Below are 23,331 nucleotides of genomic sequence, written 5' to 3' on the forward strand. Positions count from 1 at the left end.
CATGAAAAGATGCTCAACGTCGCTCCTTATCAGGGAAATACAAATCAAAACCACACTCAGATATCACCTCACGCCAGTCAGAGTGGCCAAAATGAACAAATCAGGAGACTATAGATGCTGGAGAGGATGTGGAGAAACGGGAACCCTCTTGCACTGTTGGTGGGAATGCAAATTGGTGCAGCCGCTCTGGAAAGCAGTGTGGAGGTTCCTCAGAAAATTAAAAATAGACCTACCCTATGACCCAGCAATAGCACTGCTAGGAATTTATCCAAGGGACACAGGAGTACTGATGCATAGGGGCACTTGTACCCCAATGTTCATAGCAGCACTCTCAACAATAGCCAAATTATGGAAAGAGCCTAAATGTCCATCAACTGATGAATGGATAAAGAAATTGTGGTTTATATACACTATGGAATACTACGTGGCAATGAGAAAAAATGAAATATGGCCTTTTGTAGCAACGTGGATGGAACTGGAGAGTGTGATGCTAAGTGAAATAAGCCATACAGAGAAAGACAGATTCCATATGGTTTCACTCTTATGTGGATCCTGAGAAACTTAACAGGAACCCATGGGGGAGGGGAAGGAAAAAAAAAGAAAAAGAGGTTAGAGTGGGAGAGAGCCAAAGTATAAGAGACTGTTGAGAACTGTGAGCAAACTGAGGGTTGATGGGGGGTGGGAGGGAGGAGAGGGTGGGTGATGGGTATTGTGGAGGGCACCTTTTGGGATGAGCACTGGGTGTTTTATGGAAACCAATTTGACAATAAATTTCATATATAAAAAAAAATGTGCATCCCTAAGATTCTCTCTACTAACATCTGGTGAATGGATAAATGAACGACACATTCAGTGGCTTAGGAAAAAGATGGGGACAATCTAGGCTAATTAGGAGCTGGATGCTGCCCATGATGGGATGATGCAGTCTCATGAGCCTACTCACATTATTTTTGAAATGTACTCACAAGTCTAAAAGATCTTTAGCAATGGCATAGAGCTTAGCTTATTTTTTAAAGGTACTACAAGGACCATCCTAAGTGCTGGGGGCCAAGGGCAGGCTGCCCCAAGATGGGCCACCTTGACATGAAGACTATTTTGAGTTAAAAAACAATCAAAATCCAGCAGATTCAGGAATAACTCTTTACCTCCTCGACAACTGCTTAAAAAAATTAGATACAGGCCCTGCTCCAGAAAGAGCTATCTCCATAGATAACTACAGTATACCATGAGCTAGGGATGGGGTATAGGGAGGAACCTAGCAATGCCTGTTTGATCAAAGTCCTCTGTGTGTCCCATTGTTTCTGAGTGGCCCAGAAAATATTTGTTTACCAAACATTTACTCTTTTTCATTCTTCTTAAGGATTTCATTCCTTCCCTTTGAAGTCCCAGATCCCCACCCCCTTTTTCTTAGTTCAGATGACATATATAATGACATATATACCTCATTTTGCTTGACTTCTTTGAAGTTTCCATGTCTGTGTGGGTTCCCTGTATGTACATTCATAAATTTGATTCTCTTCCATTAATCTGTCTCATGTTGATTTGATTCTTAGTGTGGTTAGAAGGACCCTGAAGGGGACAAGACCTTATGGCTCCCCAACACAAGTACAGTGGTTTTTGGCTCCCAATAAGAAATGGCTACAAAATGGCAGCTGTGGAACACCACTCAAGTGCTATGCCTAGATGGGATACTTCTCAAAATTAAAGTCTTTTTTTTATGTTGGCAACATACATTAACTAAAGAATCAATGTTACAAGGATAAGGATCCATCCATTTGCCCTACGGCTCTCTTATGTACGTACATCTGAGGCAGGAGCAGCAGGTTCAGCATACAGGGATTCCATTCTAGAAATTCTTATTTGTCCTTGAACACTTCTATAAAGAAATGAAAAGAGAAATGGTATGCACATCTTATTTTCCATTTAAATCTAAATTTTCTATTACACAGTAAAAATAAGGTTCAAAACAGAACAAATATCTGTTTTTCTTCATATATAACATCATCAATCTTTGAGGTGCTGTTATTCTTACAGAGAAAGTTGCTCTGCACAGTATCTATAAAATAAATCATCTGGACCCTCATTAGAATGAAGTTTGTTTCAGGTTTCAATGCCTCTGGTTAACAGTGGTGAGCAAAGCAAGCTAAAAAACAAAACAAAACAAAACAAAACCCGCCAACGTGTATGAGTGAATCTTAATTTTTAAACCAACTGCAATTACAAAAAGAAATGCCTTCCGGCCAAATTTAATTTTGTTTCCTGTAATTAGAGAAACTCTGCATTCTTTGGCTCATTAACAATTCATTTCTGTCAAAATTAGAATTTCGATGCCCAAGGTGAGAATGCAGCTTCCTGGCACTGAAGTCTAAGTACTAGTTTATTTTTTAACAAATGAGTGGACGGTGAGAGAGAAGGGGAGGGGGAGGACAGAATATGAGTGAATGAGAATCTGGGTTTTAATATTGAAATTACTTTTTCAGCCTTAAAAGTTTCCTGAGGATCTGTTATAGAAATGTATTTTGTTTTCAAGAGTTTTTTCTTTTACAGGCCCCATCACTCCACAAAATGAGAAACTGGAGTCTGATAACAGATATGATAAAAAGCATGTCCTTAGAAAAGCAATGCGGTGACAAAATGGTACCTGTGAAGCCCTCTCAATTTATTCAAAAGACAAGAAATTAACAGAATAACTGGATTTTTCTGCTAGGTTTCAAAAAGTCAATACTGATCCAATGGCTAAAATTTTTCCACTCATATTTCACAGGACCCAGCAAAAAAATCAATTTACTTACATCATTTATTTTTAATGGTAGAAAACTAAGAAAAGTTTGAAAAAATTATATTTTGGATATCAAAATATATACCATTTAGGAAGTATTGATTTAAATTGCATAAAACAACTACTTAATGAGTAAATTCAGTCATATGATGGGTCTATAAAATACTTACTATGTATTTCTTAATGGCTTGACTTTCAGCATCAAGTCACATAGAGTTACTTACAAATTTGCCCTGACATCATTTAAAAATAAAATTCCTAGAAGATTATCATCTATATTTTTAATTTTTTTCAGTCTTTGACCAAATTTATAAGCCAGTTTACTCTAATTGAATGTTTTCTTTGTAACTGTGGGTACTTCTTCAAGGTTGTTCACTTTCTGCTCTTTATTTATATTATCTCCTTGCACACTGCATTTTGTCTCTTGGCTTCAACTAGGAGCAACTCTGACATCTGCATCTCAAGATATCTCCCTTAGATATAGACCCAAATATCCAACTGCCTTTAGGACATGCAGTCTGGATGTCTAACATTAGACACCTTAACCCCAGGTGGTCCAATTAGACTACTTTTCCTCTTCCTCATCCTCCTTCTTCTCCTCCAGTGTCTCCTCTATTGGTGACAATAGCCACCGTCTAGCAGTCACTCAAGACTAAAACCTCCAGTCATCTTTGACTCATTCTCTGTCTTCTGTATGAAAGTTTGTTACTAACTTTCTGTCCACTTTTTCTACTTGGCAATTTCTTGAAGGCAGTGCACATACATTGAACCTCTTGCATTCTTAGCACCTAGCACAATGCAGAGCACTTACTAGGTGCTTCATGAGTATTTTCTGAGTGAATAAAGAAATAAACAATCTGAGTAGCGAACTCAGTTGAAATATTTGCACATTCCCCACCCCAGATCTGCTTGGCTTGAAGCAATTACTTTCAAGAACAAACTGAGGCTTCCATCTGTTCCTTAAAAGCAATTAAAGGCCACTATATTGGCTTCTAAATAGTATCTTTTTTAATTTTGAGAGAGTGATCACGTGAGCAGGGAAGAGGGTCAGAGGAGAGAGTCAGGGGGGAGAGAGAGAGAGACAGACAGACAGACAGCAGAATCCCAAGCAGGCTCCATGCTCAGCACAGAGCTCAACTTAGGGCTCAATTCCACAACCCTGGGATCGTGAACTGAGCTGAAATCAAGAGTGGGATACTCAACAAACTGAGCCACTCAGGCTCCCCACAGTAAATATCTTTATATGTGAGACAAACAGCATGTGAATGAATATTTTGCTGCACTGTCCAATATGGCAGCCATTTACCACATGTGGCTCAATTAAAATCAAAATTAAAGAAAATTTAAAATTTATGCCTTCAGTCACAGCAGCCACATTTCCAGTGTGCAGTAGGCACATGTGAGTAATGGCTATGGTATTACAGCATATTAAACAGCATTTCTGTTATGACAAAAAGTTCTATTGGACAGTGCTATATCAAAGGATGCAGTGAGTTATACTGGACAAGACACTGACTTTGACAACAAAACGTCGTGAGGTGATTATGATTTGGTTTAAGTCCACTGGCTTGGATATCAAGAATATAATAGTTTTCCAAATTCTTCCATGAATGTATATTTCACACTTCTCTCTACAGCAGTATAGATGGCAAATTTCTGACTTATAATCAGAATGTAAAAGTTACACATAAGCACATACATTGATTAAAAAAAAAGCATTAAGGAATATTTCATACCTAACTAGTCTGTACATGTAAATAGTGAATTCAGGCTCAGGATAGGAGGCATAATGGAGGGTTTGTAGCCATAAAACACTGCTTGCCTTTGGTTAGGTGCAGTTAATATAAACAGAACTTTCATTTTTCAAATCGTATCAGTTAATTTTCAAAAGGAAAGAAAATGATCAAAGAAAACTCTGCTAGATGTATTTACATGGAAAAAATACTTTCTAATATTATGAAGAAAAGTACCTCTGTATCATTATGTAAAACCTCAAAATGTTATTCCTAAATTGGGCCCTTAATGTTTCTTATTCTACTTTAAATCTTTACCAAGGTTTGATGTTCATTGCTAAAGAACTCAATGCTACTGAATTACTTTAATGGAAGGTTGTTCTTGGCTCAAAAAAATCTACTTCTACTTACTATATAAATGAAACTATAGATATGAAAAACATGTCCAATGAATTTTGTCCTTTCATAAATCAATGCAGTATAAACTAAGGTGGGTTTTGAACAGTTGTGGCAGACAGGAAAACTGATGACAGTAAAATATAATCTTAAATGTCTCTCCTTTAACTTAACAGCTGAGATGATTTAATATGAAGTGATGGAAGAAAGGAAAACCAGGTTTCCCTTCTTGGTTGCAGGCTGTGACCAAAGTTTAAGAAAATAATTTTCAAGGTTACTTTAACAAAAGCTAGTCCATAGGTTCATAGAAGAAACCCGCTATCACTCCCTGTCTGAAATGGGAAATCTTAGGTCAAGGTGTAGGCAGCCACTTTTACTTCAGGCCCAACTGCATCTCAGCCATCCTTGACAACTGGATTGGTACTGGCATCACCAGAGACTACCTCTTCCCAAGTCACTATACTTTAGGTGGTTCCCTAGGCATTATGCCTGACACAGCCTCCTATTTTTCCCATTTCCCTATTTTCACCATTGTGTCCAACATTCCAGAGCTTCCAGGTGACAGAATTTGAAGTTGCACAGACTTGGGCTCAAACCTTAGCTTATACTTCCTAACTTTGAGTCTTAGAGCAAGTATTTTAACTTCCCTGAGCCCCAGCTTCTGAATGTTTAAAGTGAGACTCATAGTATGTACCTTGTATCATTTTTGTAAAGATAAATTAACATTTAGACAAAGTGCTTTGTAATCTGTACAGTCCAATGTGATCATCTCAAATGCCCTCATTAGTCATTCTCCCTTTGATTGCTCCATTCCTTTAAGTTCTTCTCCACTTAAATATATGATTTAGGATGTATAAGACTGTAATTTGCTCTAAAATGGTTCTTTTGTGATTTTAATTCTCTCTCCTAAAAATGTGCTTCACAAAGATGAGTTCTGCATATGTTATTGCTCTATTTCTTCAGATCCAAGAAGCAGATTCTCCAGTGTTAAGCAGACTGGGAGGTCAACAGTTGCTATTGCTATCGATCATCTAAACCCTTACTCCTTTGGGCAAGGGGTCAGGGAGGAAGAGAGGTGCTGTATGGCTATGCAGCTCTCCATAGAATGCGCACTTGTAAATAGCCCTTGAATGAACGCACAAACTGATCCCTACTAACACAAAATACCCTGCTTTTTAAATATTTCTTTTCTTTCACTGTAACACCTTTTAGTAAATAAATTATTGGAGAACATCATCTTAATAGATTTACATTATTTGAAGATAGAATTAGTTTGTTTTGAGAAACTCACCCAAAGGCAGATAGGCAAAGGGGATGATTTTGATCAGTTCACGGAATCAGTAATTTGAAGTGAGTACTCCATCACCACCCTCAGTTATAAGGTAATTGCTAACTAATCTTACTCCTTACCCACCACCGATCTCACCTCTGACGGTAAGGGAGACACTATTATTTACTGAGTTCCTACCATGTGGTAGGTATCTTACACATATTATCTCTTTGGATCCTAAAATAACTCAATAGCATGTGTTCTATTATCATCCCCACTTTACAGATGAGGGAGATAAGGCTCCACAAGGTGAATAATATAGAATGTCATGACAAATGACAAAGTCTGAATATAAACCTGGTCTGCTAAATCCTTATACCAGTGAGGGCAATAGTTATGTCACCACCATTCAGGTTAAAAGGAACAATTTGCCATCTCAAAATATGCCTCTTTGTCACAAGGATTATCTTGAGCTGTTTATTTTTTCATTTTTTTTTTTTTAGAATGTGAACAGCACCAGATGCATTGTAGCCTTGATTTATTTTTGAATAGAAAAAAGAAGAGACAGCCGATAAGCTGGTTAGAGATACAGAAAGGAAGTGGCAAACAAAACAAAACAAAACTCCACAAATTGTGTCTGCACACACACCTCTCCTGGACTACACCAGTGTAGTTCTGAGCTTCAGTTGCAAGGAATTCCAAGTTCTCAGGATCTTGAAAACTTGGAGCCAGCAATCCTTATCGCACTGCTTCTACCAGCTCAGAAGTCCTGCCTAACATCATGAAATAAACCTGACTGTGCAACCAGACTGAACAGAGGCAAAGAAGACCTTGTCGTTGTCAGATAAGAATTTTCATCTTTGAGCCCTTTTGTGCATAAGCACATCATCCAGGTGACCAGTTCCCACAGATCGGATATCTACACCCTTTTCTCCCCAGCCCATCATCTAATTGGATCAAATATATGTTACAGATGTTGGCATCTCTCCACTACAGAGCCACATGCTTGGTGATTCTTCCAACAATATTCACATAAACCCCTTCATCTTCATAGAACACCAGAAACTCCATGCCATCTGTGTTGGGGAGGATAATGATTGCATGGGGCTGGATAACGCACTGGATCATAGAGTGTGGACTCATGTGTGTTGGTAGATAAATGTCATAAACTGATCCTGAATCCACATCAACAGCATGGAAACCAGCGCAGGATCCATACACCACTTTCAAACTCTGGTCTTCTTCAACAGTGAGATCCGCTAGTAATGGCTTATGTACCAATTCTCCAAATGACTTAAAGGCCATAAATTTGTGATATGGTTTGGGTGCCCACACATAGACCTCCACAGAACTCTTCAAAGCAATTACCAGAAATTTTATTCTTTCATATTTTACAACTTTATACTGTACTCATCCTTCCAAATCCTATATAGCTGTCTATCCCTGCTTCTTCTCAACTTCTGAATCATTGTGAAATATTTTATTTCTTAACCAGGACAAATGGTAGCCATGTAACTTTTCCTTTCTGCCAGATATTGTCATGAAGACGTTCAAGCCTACAAGGACATCCATTTGCTGAAGTCGCCTTTGGTTGATCAGAGAATATACCTTCCCTTGGCCACTTCTGTCCAGGAGCATCAGGCCACTCTGTACCCACTGGCAAATTCACTCCTTATAAGGCAACACACAGAATCTTGGAGTTAATTCTCTTCTTACATTTATGAATCTCTGGGGTGTCATTTTGTTGTCTAGTGTTGGGTACAGAGCCCTTCTGGGTAGGATCTTGCCTTATGGCTTCTGGTGTCATTCCATCACAGGAAAATCCAACCACAGAAGTCACTGTTGTCCCACTAGATGGAGAAATCTGTACTAATCTGGGGGTTATAAAAGGTGTAAAGGAGGAGGAACAGTTGTGTTTCTAGAATGTGCTACCAGCAGCTTGAGTCTGGTGGACAATTAGAGTGTCCTCCTTGGATGGCGTCACGGCTGGTTCACCTTCTACATCATCATGGACAATCATGGTTTTCATGGATTCTGTTTCACCATTGCTCAGATTCAGAGATGATGCTACTCTGGTGTCCTCTGATCCAGAGGCGGGTTCCTCACCCCTTCTTGTTCTACATCATTGCCTTCCTCATCTGTCATCCCTGACTCCTCACTGGATAAGAAATAGTCTGCCATTTTGTGTGGGGGTCTCACATCTTCCACTTCTTGAAGCGCTTTGGCCAGTACAGTCAAATCAGCAGGCTTGAGAGTTCTAAAAACTTCTTTCTTATCTTCAGGTTTTTTCACTGCATTTTTGAGGCACTGAGATGGATACTCATTGGATTTGGATGACAATCTAACTCTGAAGAGCTCCCCAGAATCGCTCTGAGACCCAGGGTGGGACCCAGGCTGGGATCTTGAGTTGCTGGGCCCCCAGGAACTGCCACTACAAGGCCTGGGCACCAGTTTCTCCACTCTCTCATACAGCAGCCTGGGCTCAATACTGCTGGTGAAGTTTCTTTGACCTGCTTGGCTATTTTGCTGTCCACTGCCTTGCAGTGGGGAATCCTGCTGGGACAGAACAGGGAAACGAGACGCTGTATTCACAGGAACCTGTGGCTCAGTTGGTCTCTGCAGGGCAGGAAGCATAGACAGAGTTGCCACTGGAAAAAGACTGATCTGAAAGGCAATGATGCCTTTAATACTCTGCCTGTCTGCTTCAACTGGGCTTCAGGGGAGGTGTGGTTAGTTTTCCTAAATCTGTCTTCCACCTCTTGAACTCTGTCAGCAGTGAACTGGTTATTCTTTAGAGACACAGGTCAACCTCTGAAAACTGGGTAGAAGTTACGCTTTTGTAAGAGAAACTTACATATAAATGGTAAATCTCCATTTATAAGTGGTAAGTCTCCATTTATAAATGGTAAATCTCCATTTATAAGTGTATCTTCCTTTCTAGAAACTCTTATCAATGGAGAGGGCAAGGACTTAAACCTGCACAACCACTATACCTTTTTTTTTTTTACTGTACTTTTCCTGATATCCTCCATAAATGGCTTTTTCCCCATACCAACATCTTTTATCTTTACCTGGGTATGACTTTTAAGGTAGTGGCTTGGGCAATTTCAGGAAATTTCTCGGTTTTCCTGGGTCTCTCCCTATGTGTGTATACAGGAGGTATATATGCTGTTAAACTTCTGTTTCTCTCCTGTCAATTTGTCTTTTATTATAGGACATCTCAGCCAAGAACCTGGGAAGGGAGGAAAACTTACTTTTCCTCCTCTACAAGGGAGTAGTAGAAATTAAATAATCTTTAGTTTTGCTCAGCTCCAGCTGGAAATGTCTTGACTTTGCCATGCCAAGTGATACCACATGTTTGGTATGACTTTGTTTTTATTATTATAGCATGTATGCCCTGTAAATTAATTGACCACATGTTAAAATCAGTTCCATTCCTTTATAGTCACACCACAAGCTAACCTATGAACATCTTCCACAGAATGAACCACAAATGAGTATGTGTTTTTACCAACTCTGCCCAATAGTCTGTGCACAGTACTATGCTCTCCATTCTTTCCAAAAAGGGTGTGAACTTGCCTCACTTCTGGCTCCTTCTTGGTTTTTCTCTTGGAAAGCCTCTGCTTTCCAGGACAGGAGCAGACTGATTCACCAAATCAATTTAACATCAAATTTGCCAAAAGCCAACTTGCCAACAGACCCTTTGGCTAAATGACCAATAAATCAAGGGGATCTATTTGCAAATTGGTCAAATATACTGATGTAATAAAAACCTGTTTTTTCAAACTATTCATAAAATTTATAGTGCAATGGATTGCCAGAGCTCAAGCCTGTAGTAGAAGGTAAGGATTTCAGAATTCTGGGACCTTCAGATACCAACTTGGTTCCCAATGTCTTTCTCTCATGGACACAAGTTCCTGCTCAACCCAACATGAGGCTGTGCTGGACTGTTGGCTCTCCTTCATTTCTTTTCCTAATACAAAATTTCCCCTTATTGCCTGCTCCATCCGGCTACAGCAGTATCGAGCTGGGGTACAGACACATGGAACCTTCATTAAAATGCTAATTAAAAAACTGACCAAGCAAAATATTCCAGGTATCTTCAAAAACTGTTAAAAAAAACTTTCAATTTACTCTAGAATCACTGAACTTTGACACTTAAAAGACACACATTTTGGGAAAATTGGCAAACTTGGCAAATGAGTCTGTGGTGATAAAATCTGAAAACATGCTAGAGCATTGAAAAAAATAGAAAATGAATTCTTAATAGAATTAATACTACACTAAAATAACCTAGAAGTTTTTCATATGAAATCCCAGAATAAATATTGTTGCTATTCATAAGAATGGTAAACTTTTTGTGACTTTTAACTTCTAACAAATTGCACACTCCTTAAAATGTTGATAACAAGAATATATCCACTCACTATATTTAAGAATGTAACCACTGCATATAACCAATAATAATGTATTCATATGAAAATATATCAATTATTTTAATATATAAGGGGTCCAAACTACAACCTTTGAGCCAAAACTGGAAGCAGCATGCTTTTGTGTGAGGTAGGAATGATTTTTGCTTTTTTAAAAAGTTATAAAGAAAGAAAATAATATGCTATGGAGACTTTATACAGCCTGTAAAGCCTAAAATATTTAATATCTGGTCCTTTTCAGAAAACTGTTTATCAACCCTTGGAATATATTCAAAAAGCACATTTCTTAAGGCATGCTTTTTGATGAAGCAATACATTTGGGTAAATTTTGTAAATTGGTCATTTGATGGATTGGTTTGGAATGAATTGGTTTTTGGCAATTTGGGCACTGGAAAAATTGATCATTTGGTAGAAAGATTTCCAAGAATTGTTTTTTGTGAATTCACCTGGAGCTCATCATGCCTTCTCTCAAATGCAAGAGTATGGAATAAATAGATATGTCAAAATTTGACAAAAACATAGGCAGGTGAAAAATTTAATTTCTCCCAATGACTATAGAAGCCAATGAAAAACCGAGTCCCACCAGAGAAACCCAATCTTTTCTCACTTGGGAAAGATCTTGATGGACTTGAAGTTGTTTAAGGTCAGAGTCTCCTGCTAACAAAGGGACAGCAATCCCATGCCCCTCTTTAAAAAAACATTTTAGCATTTAAATATGAAAATACTTTATGAGTGCTTCCAAAAATGTTTTTTTTTGGCTTAAATGATCATTTTCAGTCTCAAATTTTTTTCTTTCCTTTTTTATGGAAGAGGTAAAGTATGATATTTCAGAGATTCTGGATAAAAGTAGTGTGCTTTGAATGTACCAGTTTTCTCCAGTAGACTTTCCAATCCAATTTATACTATTGACTATCCTATATTGAAGACCTTGGCAGTTTTTAGGTCTAAATTCTGGCAAAAAGAGTATTTATTTTCTGACCCATTACTACAGGGCCAAAAAGGAATAGAGCAGGGAAATGCTTGCGGTGTGTGTGTTTGTATGTGACTGTGTGTGAGCTAGGAGATAGGCAGAAAGTGAAATAAGATGGCTTGGGAAATACTTGGATCTTCTCCTCTCAGATTCCCTACTCTGGGCACTGTACCCCTCACTGTTCCTTGGCCAAAGTGCCAAGAGAATTGGTGCTCACGAGAGGAAGACTTAAGGTCTCTAAGATGAATGTAGCAAATGCATCTTCCTTTCTTCCTGCTCAAGTCACAGAAATCGATTTTTTGTGGCTTTTAAAATCATATTCTTTGTGTGTGCTGATATGTATTTGATATATCATGGAAAAATCTGAAGCTAATATATCTAAGCTGATATGTAACCAAACCTACATCATATGGGAAGTTCAGATGATTTTACATATTAGAATATGAAGATTTAAAACAAAATGTTGAGTTTCAAATATTTAAAATATGGGGTCCCTTGGGGGCACCTGGGTTATTCAGTCAGTTGAGCATCAAACTCTTGATTTCAGCTCAGGTCCCAGGGTTGTGGGTTGGAGCCCCATTTCAGGCTCTGTGCTGAGCATGGAGCCTGCTTGGGATTCTCTCTCTCTGCCCTTCCCCTGTTTACTCTCTCTCTCTCCCTTTATAAAATGAAAATTAAAACAAAATATAAAATGAAATAAAATAAAATAAAATAAAAAATAAAATAAAATAAAATAAAATAAAATAAAATAAAATATGGGGTTCCTTTTAAAACTACCTGGCAGGTAATTACTTTTATCACATAGCTAAGAAAACTCAATCTTTGTTTTAGTGATATGTTAACGGACTTGTTTCCAATCACTACTAATACACAACTATAAAGGAACCAAACTCAAATGTTCCAATCCTCATATATTTCAGTGTTTTACATAGGATGGAGTCCAAATGGGAAAATTTCCACCAAAGGCTTACACCAACCATTTCAGAGAAAACTCTCTAAAGGGCCAGTCTGAACTTCTGTAATGTGCTTTTTTGGTTACACCAGTTTTCCACAAACACATCAAAAGAGGAAAAACATCTAACAGCACTCAGTGGTATTTCCTCACTAAAACAGAAAAACAAAGAATGCACAATACTCATAACATTTAGAAAGTACATACAAATCATCAACATGGTAAAAGCCACAGCCTTGTGTTCCCTATACCTCAAAGGACAAGTAACTAAGCGGTGCCCTGATGTCAAAGAATGAAAAGAAAGAAAACACCAAGTAAACAAAAACCCTATTGCTATGAAAATATGGTCAGTCATCAATAACCAAAAAAAAAAAACAAAAAACAAAAAACAAAAAAAACAAATCAAAGTTTTATCATCTTTAAAAGATTATTGCTATTATTGGCCTCTTCTGAACAACATGAAAATATTAAGTAAACAAGAAGGCACCTTTAGAATCTGATTAGTGTTTTGCGGTCTGCCCCTTTCTCAAACATAGAAAAGGCAACATATAGTGTTGATTGGTGAATCACTGGAACATGCCTGGACCTCAGCCTGGATACCAGCTGCTAACACTACCAACATTCATAGGCAGACTGAATGTCAAAGCTACACAGTTCTCCATCATATATTTGTGGAAAATTCATTCCAGGAGAAATTCATAAATCAAACAAGAAACTATAGTAAGACCAGCACTGTGTGGGAAGATATAAAGAGAGTTTGCTCTTTTCCTGCTAACTAGTAAGGCTTTTATGCCAAGCCTTCTAGCACAGGACAGGGTTCTAGAAGGATACATCTCCTACTCCAAGAGAATGGAGTCTTTGAAGGATTGGAACTGATACCTGAGACATGTTTTTATAATTCATCTGGTCCTGTATTTACTTGCATACTTCATTATTTTCATATTTAGATCTATTATCAAATATTTTTCCATTATGAAATGGTTTGAAAACTTTTTTATGAATTACAGTTCATCATTGTTCAGTCAAAATTATTCCCTTGACATAGCACTTCAAAAAAAGGAAACACACACGACATTTTTACACAGAAAAAACTAAGCAGAACCAACTTCTTTTTAATATAGTCGGTGGCTTCACAGGGCCTGGACTGGGTACGTATGTTCATGGTAAGGTTTTACCAAATAGCCCATGTTTCATTTGGCATCTTAGTCTCCCTACTTTATAATACACTCTGTCAATCATTTCCTGAAGGTGATATTCTGTGTTTTTTCTGTCACTTTCATAGGACTACTACTGAGCCAGTTAGGGAAATAAAACAACAGAGATCAAAATCCAGCATACGTTAAAAGAAAAACCTTTTCTGATATGTCTGCACTGTGTATTAAAGCACTGATAACCTAAGTGTTAGGTATGTAGATATGAGAAATAATTTTAAATTTGGCCTTATTTTTTTTCATTCTCCATATCAACCCCATTAGTTTTTAATGGTAAAGTATCACGTGGCTACTCACATGCTTGTATCTTAGAAATCAGAAAGCAAGTTAAGTTAATAAGACAAACTATTTTCTGTATTGAGGGAGGCACAAGTTGAATGCAGTTTGGACACTTCCTTCTTGGAGATTTTGATTCTCTAGAAGAGCTTCAATACTCTGTGTAATCCCAAGGCAAAGTGGAGAGTGTCAATGGGAAAGCAGAAAGGGGTAAGCTCTTCCAGCCCAGGTGGCAGGAAGGACTTCTGAGAGGAATTTCTGGAGTGGTGAGGAGTATCTGGACATACAAAATACAGAAGAGAAGGCCATTTTTATCAATTCAGAAAAACAGAACCAAAGGTACAGTGAAAGATCGTAGACACATTTACATGGAATGGTGACTTTATTAGAGTTTCTTCTTTACTTGTCCATCTCCACACTAGGCAGTAAGTACGATGAGGACAGGCACAGGTTGGGCACTGAGAACAGAGTCTAAAAGAGTATATAGTTTTTTTGTGGAACTCAATGAACGAATAGCCCCAAGATAACTATAAATTTATGAACTTCAAAAAGCATGACTAAGGAAAAAGAGCATGGTGCCATGGTACAGAACCAAAAGTGGATCTAGACGACCAGTAGGAGCCAATCATGGGAAGTAGGGGTGACTATAAATGGACAGCACAAAGATGGTTTTTAGGGAGTGATGGAACTGTTCTATATCCTGATTATGGTCATGGTTACATGAATCCATGCCTGTATTAAAACCATAGAACTGTACACCAAGAAAAAACAAATAAATTTTACCATATAATTTAATATATGCATTGCTTAATAATTTAAATATATATGTCCACAAAAAAGACTTGTAAAAGAATGTTCATTGCAGTTCTATTTGCAGTAACCAAAAATTAGAAATAAATGTCCATCAAAGGAAAATGCCTGACAAATTGTGGTATATGCATAGACCAGAATACTCCTCGGCAACAAAAAGGAATAAACGACTGATACATATGACAGGATGAATCTCAGATGTATTATACTGAGTTTTAAGAGAGCAGATTCAACAGAGTATATGTTATATAGCTTCATTTTTATGAAATTCTAATAAAGCAAAGAAATCTATAGCGAAACACATCAGAATAGTGGTTGCCTCTAGGTCGAGGGTTAACAGGGAAGGGGCACAAAAAGGCTTTCTAGTGTGTTGAAAATATTGTATGTCTTGATAGGAATATGGGTCACATGTGTTTATGCATTTGTGAAAGCTCACAGAATATTAAAAATGGATCTGTGCATTTTATTATATGTAAACTTTACCTTAAAATATAAACAATAACCAGCTCAAATGAAGAAGTCTGCTTTTTGCAATGACGTGAGTTGGCAACCCTAAAACTACTCTCTGTGTGTTCTAGACTTGAGCAAATAAGGAAATCTATTGAGGATAATGGGGCCAAGCATCTCCAACTATTGGAGAAAAGTGTTGCACAAATGGAAACGGGAGGACTAGAATGAACCCTCTGGTACTGGTTTAGATTTGGAGGTATCCATATGAATTCATGGTTTGTATTATTTTATATACACATATACACCTAAGTACACATACACAGAGATGGGTAGATAAGAAAATAAATATAGATATAGGCCTTTATGCCTATGTGTGTGTGGATTTGTTTCCCACTTCTGAAAGCACTAGAAGTAGACACAGAGTAGTGACAAGGAGCATGACTAGTGCCCAGATCTTGGCTTCTAAATATCTGCATTTAAGAAGCCAGGGTTCCTTTGACTAAGGCTTGGAGAACCAACCGATTTCATGGATGAGGAAAAGAAAGAACTAAATGAGCCTGGAACATCATTAGTGCCAGAAAGTAAGGAATGATCCAAGAATGGTGAGAAATATCAAAAAGACAGAAGAGCTTGGTTGAAAGGGCTGCCACTGGTCGATTTGGGGACAATCCAAGCATTGAAATAAATAATAACAGCAAAGTATTTTAATCCAGTGAATAGACAAATGAATAAATAAATAATGAATGTGCAAAGAAGAGGGAGAGAAAAAGTGGAGAAGAAAGGATAGAAAAAGACAGAGGGAAGGGAAAAAGAGGAGAGAATAATGATAAAGCAAATGCAGCAAAATTTTAATATTTGTAAGCACAGGTAGAGGACGATATATTATAGTAGTAGTTCCTGCCAATATTCAAGTAAAAAGTTTAAAAGTTTAAAAAAAAATTAACAGAGCTAAAGCAAAAGAATACCCTGGGATACAAAAAGGTAAAGCAAAAAACATTAAGTCAAAAGAGAACCAGATCCTGTCCCACTTCCTCAGATCCTAAGGCACAGCCTGACATCTTCACTATAGGCTGACAAATGAATAGCATGAGGAGGGAAAATATTACAATTTTAATTGTCTGAGTAGAACAAGCAGCTGCCAGTATATTTATCCAAAGCTAATTTTCATAAAATAGGTTAATACTCAGATAATTTGTTCCAGATTTTTCACAAGTTTGATATTTATTAGACTTCTTTTCATTAGTGTTTACACCCTCAGTGATTTCAGAGTTTTGAGTTTTGAGTACAAACTTACTATGAGCTTTTCAAAAATATTAATAATCAAATTGTTCTTATCAATTATAAATCTAATAAGACAGTCTAATAACTTTATGCTTTGAGATGATCAAAATAATTTGTCATATAGCTAAAGAAGGAATATGGGTGGGCTAGAGGTCATATAAACACAATGAAACACAAAATCCAGAAACCTGACCCTGCTCTCCCTTCTTTTCTCTTCTTCTTCTGTTTTTGTTTTTGTTTCTATGTTTGCCTTTTTAGAACCAGGTCCTATACATACCAACAGGACAAGTTAAATGGAAACCAAGAGACTGGCTCCAGATCTAACAACTACAGCTGCATGAGAATGGGTCCCAACTCCTTTTCTTATCTGTTAGAGGCAGGTGTCAGCATGTGATGGTCTCTCAGGTGGGTGTGAGACCATGGAGTAAACAGACTGAACTTGGACTTTCAATGGGGCCTCCAAGCCATGAATTCCATCATGTTCAGATTTGGCTACACACCCTGTCCCGACCCCAGCAAGGCAAGGTGCACTCTTTGCAGAGAATAGTTTGGGTGTTGATAGATATAGAATCATCTCATAAGGATAGGGGTTTAAAGTTGGCTGGGTTTAAACAGAAAAAGAGGACAACCTTAAATTAACAGAAAAATAAAAATATTAAAGAAATCACCAGACTCAGACTTCAGATCATGACCATAAACCAAGTTTACATGTAACCCTTTGCAGTTAATAATGTCATTATAGCTCAGTTAACGACTTAGTGGAGATCTAAATTATAACTACTCCATTTTGAAATTACTTCTTAATTGATAATAACTTGATTTTGTATTTTACAAAGCATATAGATATAATTTATTTATCAAAGCAGACAGGACTCATTTCCTTATCTTATTTGTGATGCACATTCTGCAGTAATTATCCTCACCATTTATAGATAATAAACCTGAGACTCAAGGAGGCTTGTCCAAGATCATACAACTTGTAAATGGTCAATCTGAGAAATAAAACCCGAATACTTCAGTTGTTTAAAAATTCCAATACTGTGAGTTTTTTAAAGCATCACTATACCACAAGACCTCCACACTATTTGCCAAAGATGATGGTAGGCAATGTGGAGTAGAATTAGCCAAGTAACTTGCAGAGGGAGAGTAGAGAGCCTTGACTGAGGCTTCAAGAGGCAGTGAAAATGTCGCTTGTGGAGACACAAGCTGGCCACCTTACCTATTATATCACACCATTCAGAATTGCCAATATTGCACCATCTTTTAACCTATAAAAATGTCAATTGCATATGGTAAAACTTAAATCAAATTTATCCTCCCCTCACAACCTTCCCTATCCCTCTTCATTGCTTACTGTTTTCCATTGGCCCTCCTCACCATGTAACCCACTCTGGTCTATTGATTTATGTATTGTCTTTCTCTTCCACTAGAATGGAGCTTTAGAAGTTAAGGATTTTTGTTCACTGCTGTGTCCTCAGAGCCTAGAACAGAACTTCCCCTATAGTAGGTGCTAAGTACTTGCTGTATGAATAAGTTTCACTGGGACTGGAATGATGGAACCTGTGAGCTAGCTCCTTAGTGGTAAAGAAACACAATCAAATGTGCTACAGTGATGCACAGGGCCCTTCCCCTGCTCAAGATGGGGTGGACACAAGTAATGAAGTCTGTATAGAACAGTACCAAGGCTGCATAAAACAAAACTGTTCTAATAAGAATTACCATACATCTTTACAAAATTCTCTTCACACCTTTGTACAAAATAACTCTTCACTGACACAAGCTGAAAGGGGAATTAGGCAGGAACATTCTTTTTGGTGAAGCTGCTGACAGCTGGAGTCTCCCAGGGACCAATTCCAGCACTGTAGCAGTTTCTGAAGACTGAAAGCAAGTGTAAGAGCTATTAGAACCCTTGGAAATGCTTTCTATTTGATATTCCAGTGTTCTTTACTCTACCTGAAGGTGAGAAGATGCTATCTTCATCAACACTGGGTTAATCGTCATAGTCCTCTCCCTATTAATTTTTCTCTCCTCTACGTTTAAGGAGAAATTAAAGGGGAAAAGAAGATTTTATCTCGAAAACATCCTCAATCAAGTACTTCCCAAAGGCTCCTCGAGTTTTCTCCTTGGAATCCCATACTAGCCACAGCTGCTGGAACTGAAGTCCTGACAGGAATGAGCCCAGGAAAATCTGGGTCCCAATTCCACTCTACTGTGGAACAAATTGTGTGAGTTGGGCATATCATAATCCTCTATGACTACATTATGACAAGTCTAAAATCTACCTGATAGATTTGTTTTCAACTAGGTTAATAAACATGAAATCCTATCGTGAAGGCTAAAGAACAGAATGCATTTCTACTGAGATGACGCTGTGATGGGAATTTGGGTCTTACCTCTACATTCATCTGGCCAAACTAAAAGAGTAGCTAGGTACTTCATTCTGGCTCTAGCAGGAGCCAGATAGGAGAGGGCTAACAGTATTCCAGTTTTGGTCTGCCCCTTACGTACTTTCAAGTACCCCTTACTTCTTTGTATCTTCAGTGGTCCAGGCAAACAAGACCTTGCACTCCATTGCATCTGTAGCTTTAATGGAAAATAACCCAACCACTGAGTCCCTCTCCTGAAATGAAAGGTTCTTTAGCCTCAAATCTGAAACATGCAAGGACAATACACCCTCCATGGAAACAGACCCTTTCTTCTAAACATCTCAAACTCCCCTCTTTGTGTTTCTTTCATAAGCATAGGCAATGCTTTCAAGCCTTTTAGCAAAATGATTCTTGCCTTTCAAAGAACATGTAGAATTACCAAGAGAAATTCCCAAATCACTTTGGGAGCTCCAGGTCCCTATGGCCTCTGTGCCTGATTACTTTCCTAACTGTCCCTCAGTCTATAAAATGAAAGCCAGATTACCAATCTGCTCAGGGTGTCTATGAAACATACAAAACCATGACTCTGACATGCCATGATTTCTTCTCCTTATTTTTATTTAAAAATATCCTGAGAACAAGGAAAGAGTCTATGACAAAAACAAGGCAATACTAGTTTGCACTGATTTATAATAATACTGCATTACCTTTGAGAGGTCTCATGGCATGGAATGGATTACCATTTTGATAGGATCAACCAATCAATCAGTCCCTGAGTAGATGTTCATTTCTGCCTACTTGATGTGAAGCTCTGTGCCAGACAGGGACAAGGCTGGCAGGTCCGCCTTTATAGACCTCAAGATAGTGGACAAGCCAGGCCCACAAACAACCTGTCGTGTGAGAGCTGAGGTGTCTGAGAGCACAGCAGTGACCATGGTATTGAAGGAGAGGGGAGGGATGTGAGACATGGGAGGTGGAATTAAACAGAATTTCTTCATCAGATCTATCAACTCTGTCCTAAGTGTCATTTTCCATCTTACTTTCTATATGATAAATAATATTCCATTGCATAATTTTGAAAGAACTTTAGTAATATTTTATGGAAGTACAGAACATACAAAACTATAGTGCATTCATCCACACTGGAGTGATAATATCTTACAATATTAGAAGGGGTTTTAAGCCTGAAGAAAACATTTCTTTTAGGGGCACCTGGGTGGCTCAGTCAGTTAAGTGTCCGACTTCAACTCAGGTCACGATCTCACGGTCCATGAGTTTGAGCCCAGCGTTGGGCTCTGGGCTGATGGCTCAGAGCCTGGAGCCTGCTTCGGATTCTGTGTCTCCCTCTCTCTCTGCCCCTCCCCCGTTCATGCTCTGTCTCTCTCTGTCTCAAAAATAAATGCTAAAAAAATTATTAAAAAAAGAAAAATAAAAAAAAGAAAACATTTCTTTTATATCTAAGTAGATCACTGGCATAGATGTGGTAACTGGCTCGTTTCTGCATCAGAATATTTTTCATCCAATTAAACTCTGCTTAATAGTAAAACACAGGTCTCCTCACTCTCTGAACTCTTACTATCTGAATATTTGCTACAATGATCTGCTGACTGAATTATCCATGTGGTTTGCTGCTGTTGTATCTCAGGTACTCTCCTGATAGGAGAGTGTCTCGAGTTCACATTGTTTAAACATGCCATGTTTTGCAGATATCTTCTTCCCCACATTATTCAGTAAACAGTCTAATAAAGTTGAGTAACTAATGAAGGAAATGGTTAAGCCTAAAAAGTGTAAATAAGCACATGCGCAACAAGAAAAACTGGGGGTGATAAAGCACATTAAGAGAGCTGAATGATTATTAGTCTTAAGCTTGGCCATGCACCTGTCCTGTCCCCAACACCTAGGAATCACAGATACAATGCTGAATATTTACAAGAAATTTGAGATCCTGAAAAAAAAGAAAAAAGCTTTCTGGTGCAAATGAGTGTGATCTTGGCATGAGCGGACTTATCACATTCACACAATTACAAATGCAATCTCATGTTAGCAAGAGTTGTAGGACACCAAACATGTGGAATGCAAACAGACTGCCACTGTGAGCTCTGTTTTCCATCCCATTGCTTTGTGTGTAGCTTCAGACAATGGTTTGCAGCCAAGCACCTCTGAACTCTCCTGCCAGGAAGGGAAGATTCTCCCCCCATTCCTTGGATCCAGACACAGATGAATGTCAGACATTTCCTGTTTAACTCATTTCTTCACCAGCTCTTTCTTTCTTACCGCCCCCCACCATCAAATAGTAACAGTGACCACAGCCTCCAACTCTCTCCTCTCCCACCATCAGGCCTCACATAAACATGTCTTTAATCATAAGAAACCTCTTGAAAAATTATCTGGTTTATTTTCTTTTTTGCTAAGTATTATTGGCATGTGGTGCACATCTTTAATATATTATTTTATTATTTATTTACACATGCATATCTACTGTGATAGAGAAGGAATATTTAACCCACTCTCAATAATCTATACTGTGCAGTATCTAGTATTATGGTTTTTTACATACAGACTAATGAGTTTAACAAGTATTAAATAACTAGATAGTATTACATACAATTTCTATTTTGCAGAAATCCTTGGTGGATTGTTAAGCAGATACATGAGGGGGTTTAATGATATCTGGTAAACTGGCATTTTCTTGTGAGTTGGGACTGCATTTTTTTTTTCCACTGAAACTCATGGAACACTGCCTCCGTTCTTTGAAACTTTGTTAGCAAATGTCATAAAATAAATTATATTAACAAAAAGAGGGACACTTATTGTTCCACCATTTAAAAGTATTTCTAGAAAAAGTAATCAAATACTATTTTTAAATGCATTGTCTTAATTTGAAAGTCATTAAATGTCTGCATCAGTTAAGTGTGCTCTATAGTTTTTTTTAATGTTTATTTATTTTTGACAGAGAGAGAGAGAGAGAGAGAGAGAGAGAGAGAGAGAGCATGAGTGGGGGAGGGGCAGAGAGAGAGGGAGACACAGAATCTGAAACAGACTCCAGGCTCCAAGCTGTCAGCACAGAGCCTGATGTGGAGCTTGAACTCATGGACAGCGAGATCATGACCTGAGCTGAAGTTGGACGCTCAACTGACTGAGTCACCCAGGCGCCCCCATAGCTTTTTTTTTTTTTTTTTTAATAAAAAGCCAATCACTTGTATTTACATTCAGTTGGAGAAATAAGAATTATATTAGCTGGGCAAAGGAATTCAGACTAGTAGATTGCTCTCCTGGATTCCATTGTTTGTCTTTTCATTTTAATGGGAAAATATTTCTACATATTATTTCTTGTTTTAGTTTTGTTGAATAAAAATATGCCCTAGGTCTCCATCACTTACTTCAGCAGTAGTCTCTCACCTGCATTCTGTAGATACATGTTCCTCATCTGAGTCATTTATCAGCTGAATATCTTCCCCAGCTTTCTCCACAGTGAAAAGGTCCTGCAGAGAAACTGGCATTTTAGATACTTAAAATGAACTTATATAGTAAAAATACCTGACACATTAGTATAGCATGTAGTCAATTTGGAAGCAATCACATATCCAATGCCACAGCTCATCTCTATATCAATGTGAGAAAGGCACTTGATTTTATAGTCATGAAAACTGAGGATTAGAGAGAAGTAATGATTTGGCCCAAGATACACGGCTGGTAGACACAAAACAAAGTAGATCCATCATCTCACAGTTGCACTCTGAGTTTGCTGCACCATCCACTGTGCTACATAGTCAACACTGTGAAAAAAATGTTCCTCCAAAAAGCCCTCTGTTCTCACAAGATTTATTCTCCGAAGTGACCATTAATATGGAACAAATATCCTAGAAACCCAGAGGAAAATTGCATAAGATCACAAATAGAGATCCTTGTGTCATGAGGGACTCTAGAGTGAAGGACGTGTGCCAAATGAGATTTTCCTTTCTCAGAGGAGGGAGTAGTATATTTTGGGGGTGACTTCCACAATGGGATGTCTGTCTTCATGTGGCAAATATGAAAGCTCAAATCTCAGCTGCCAGAGAGGCATAATGATTGGGGCAATCAGACCAAGCAACTTCCTTCAATTGCTTTTCTGACACTTTTCTTATGGTCTTAAATCTGGGGGAAAAAAAAGGTGACACATATCTACTCTAAAATGGAATGTAACAGGGTCTTTCACAGTTTCTGAAATGTGGTCAGTTAAAGTCCACATTCTAAACCAGAGACAAAAGTAAAGCAGATCTTTTGCTCTCTCTGGATCCTAAAGATAACAATTATCATAATGATAATGATGAGTATGATGGCTGTAATAGCTCACACTTACCAAGTGCTTGCCATGCATAAGGTGCTGTCTTATTTACTCTTCACCACAACTCTAAAAGAAGGTTT

The 23,331-nt window shown here is 37.9% G+C and overlaps 1 protein-coding gene across 4 annotated transcripts in view; it reads right to left on the minus strand.

Moving 5' to 3' along the window:
• The window catches only part of PASD1 (PAS domain containing repressor 1), a 127,336-nt gene that overhangs the window by 25,659 nt on the left and 78,346 nt on the right, over positions 1-23,331 (minus strand). For all 4 annotated transcript variants that reach the window (XM_040467356.1, XM_040467354.1, XM_040467353.1 and 1 more), the window contains 2 exons: positions 22,327-22,409; positions 1,804-1,876 (listed from right to left, as the gene is read on the minus strand). In XM_040467356.1, coding sequence (XP_040323290.1) covers positions 1,804-1,876; positions 22,327-22,409 — 156 coding nt within the window. The remainder of the gene's footprint in view (positions 1-1,803; positions 1,877-22,326; positions 22,410-23,331) is intronic.

Source organism: Herpailurus yagouaroundi, unplaced genomic scaffold, assembly GCF_014898765.1.
Source record: "Herpailurus yagouaroundi ecotype Mexico unplaced genomic scaffold, PumYag 67440, whole genome shotgun sequence".
NCBI lineage: Eukaryota > Metazoa > Chordata > Mammalia > Carnivora > Felidae > Herpailurus > Herpailurus yagouaroundi.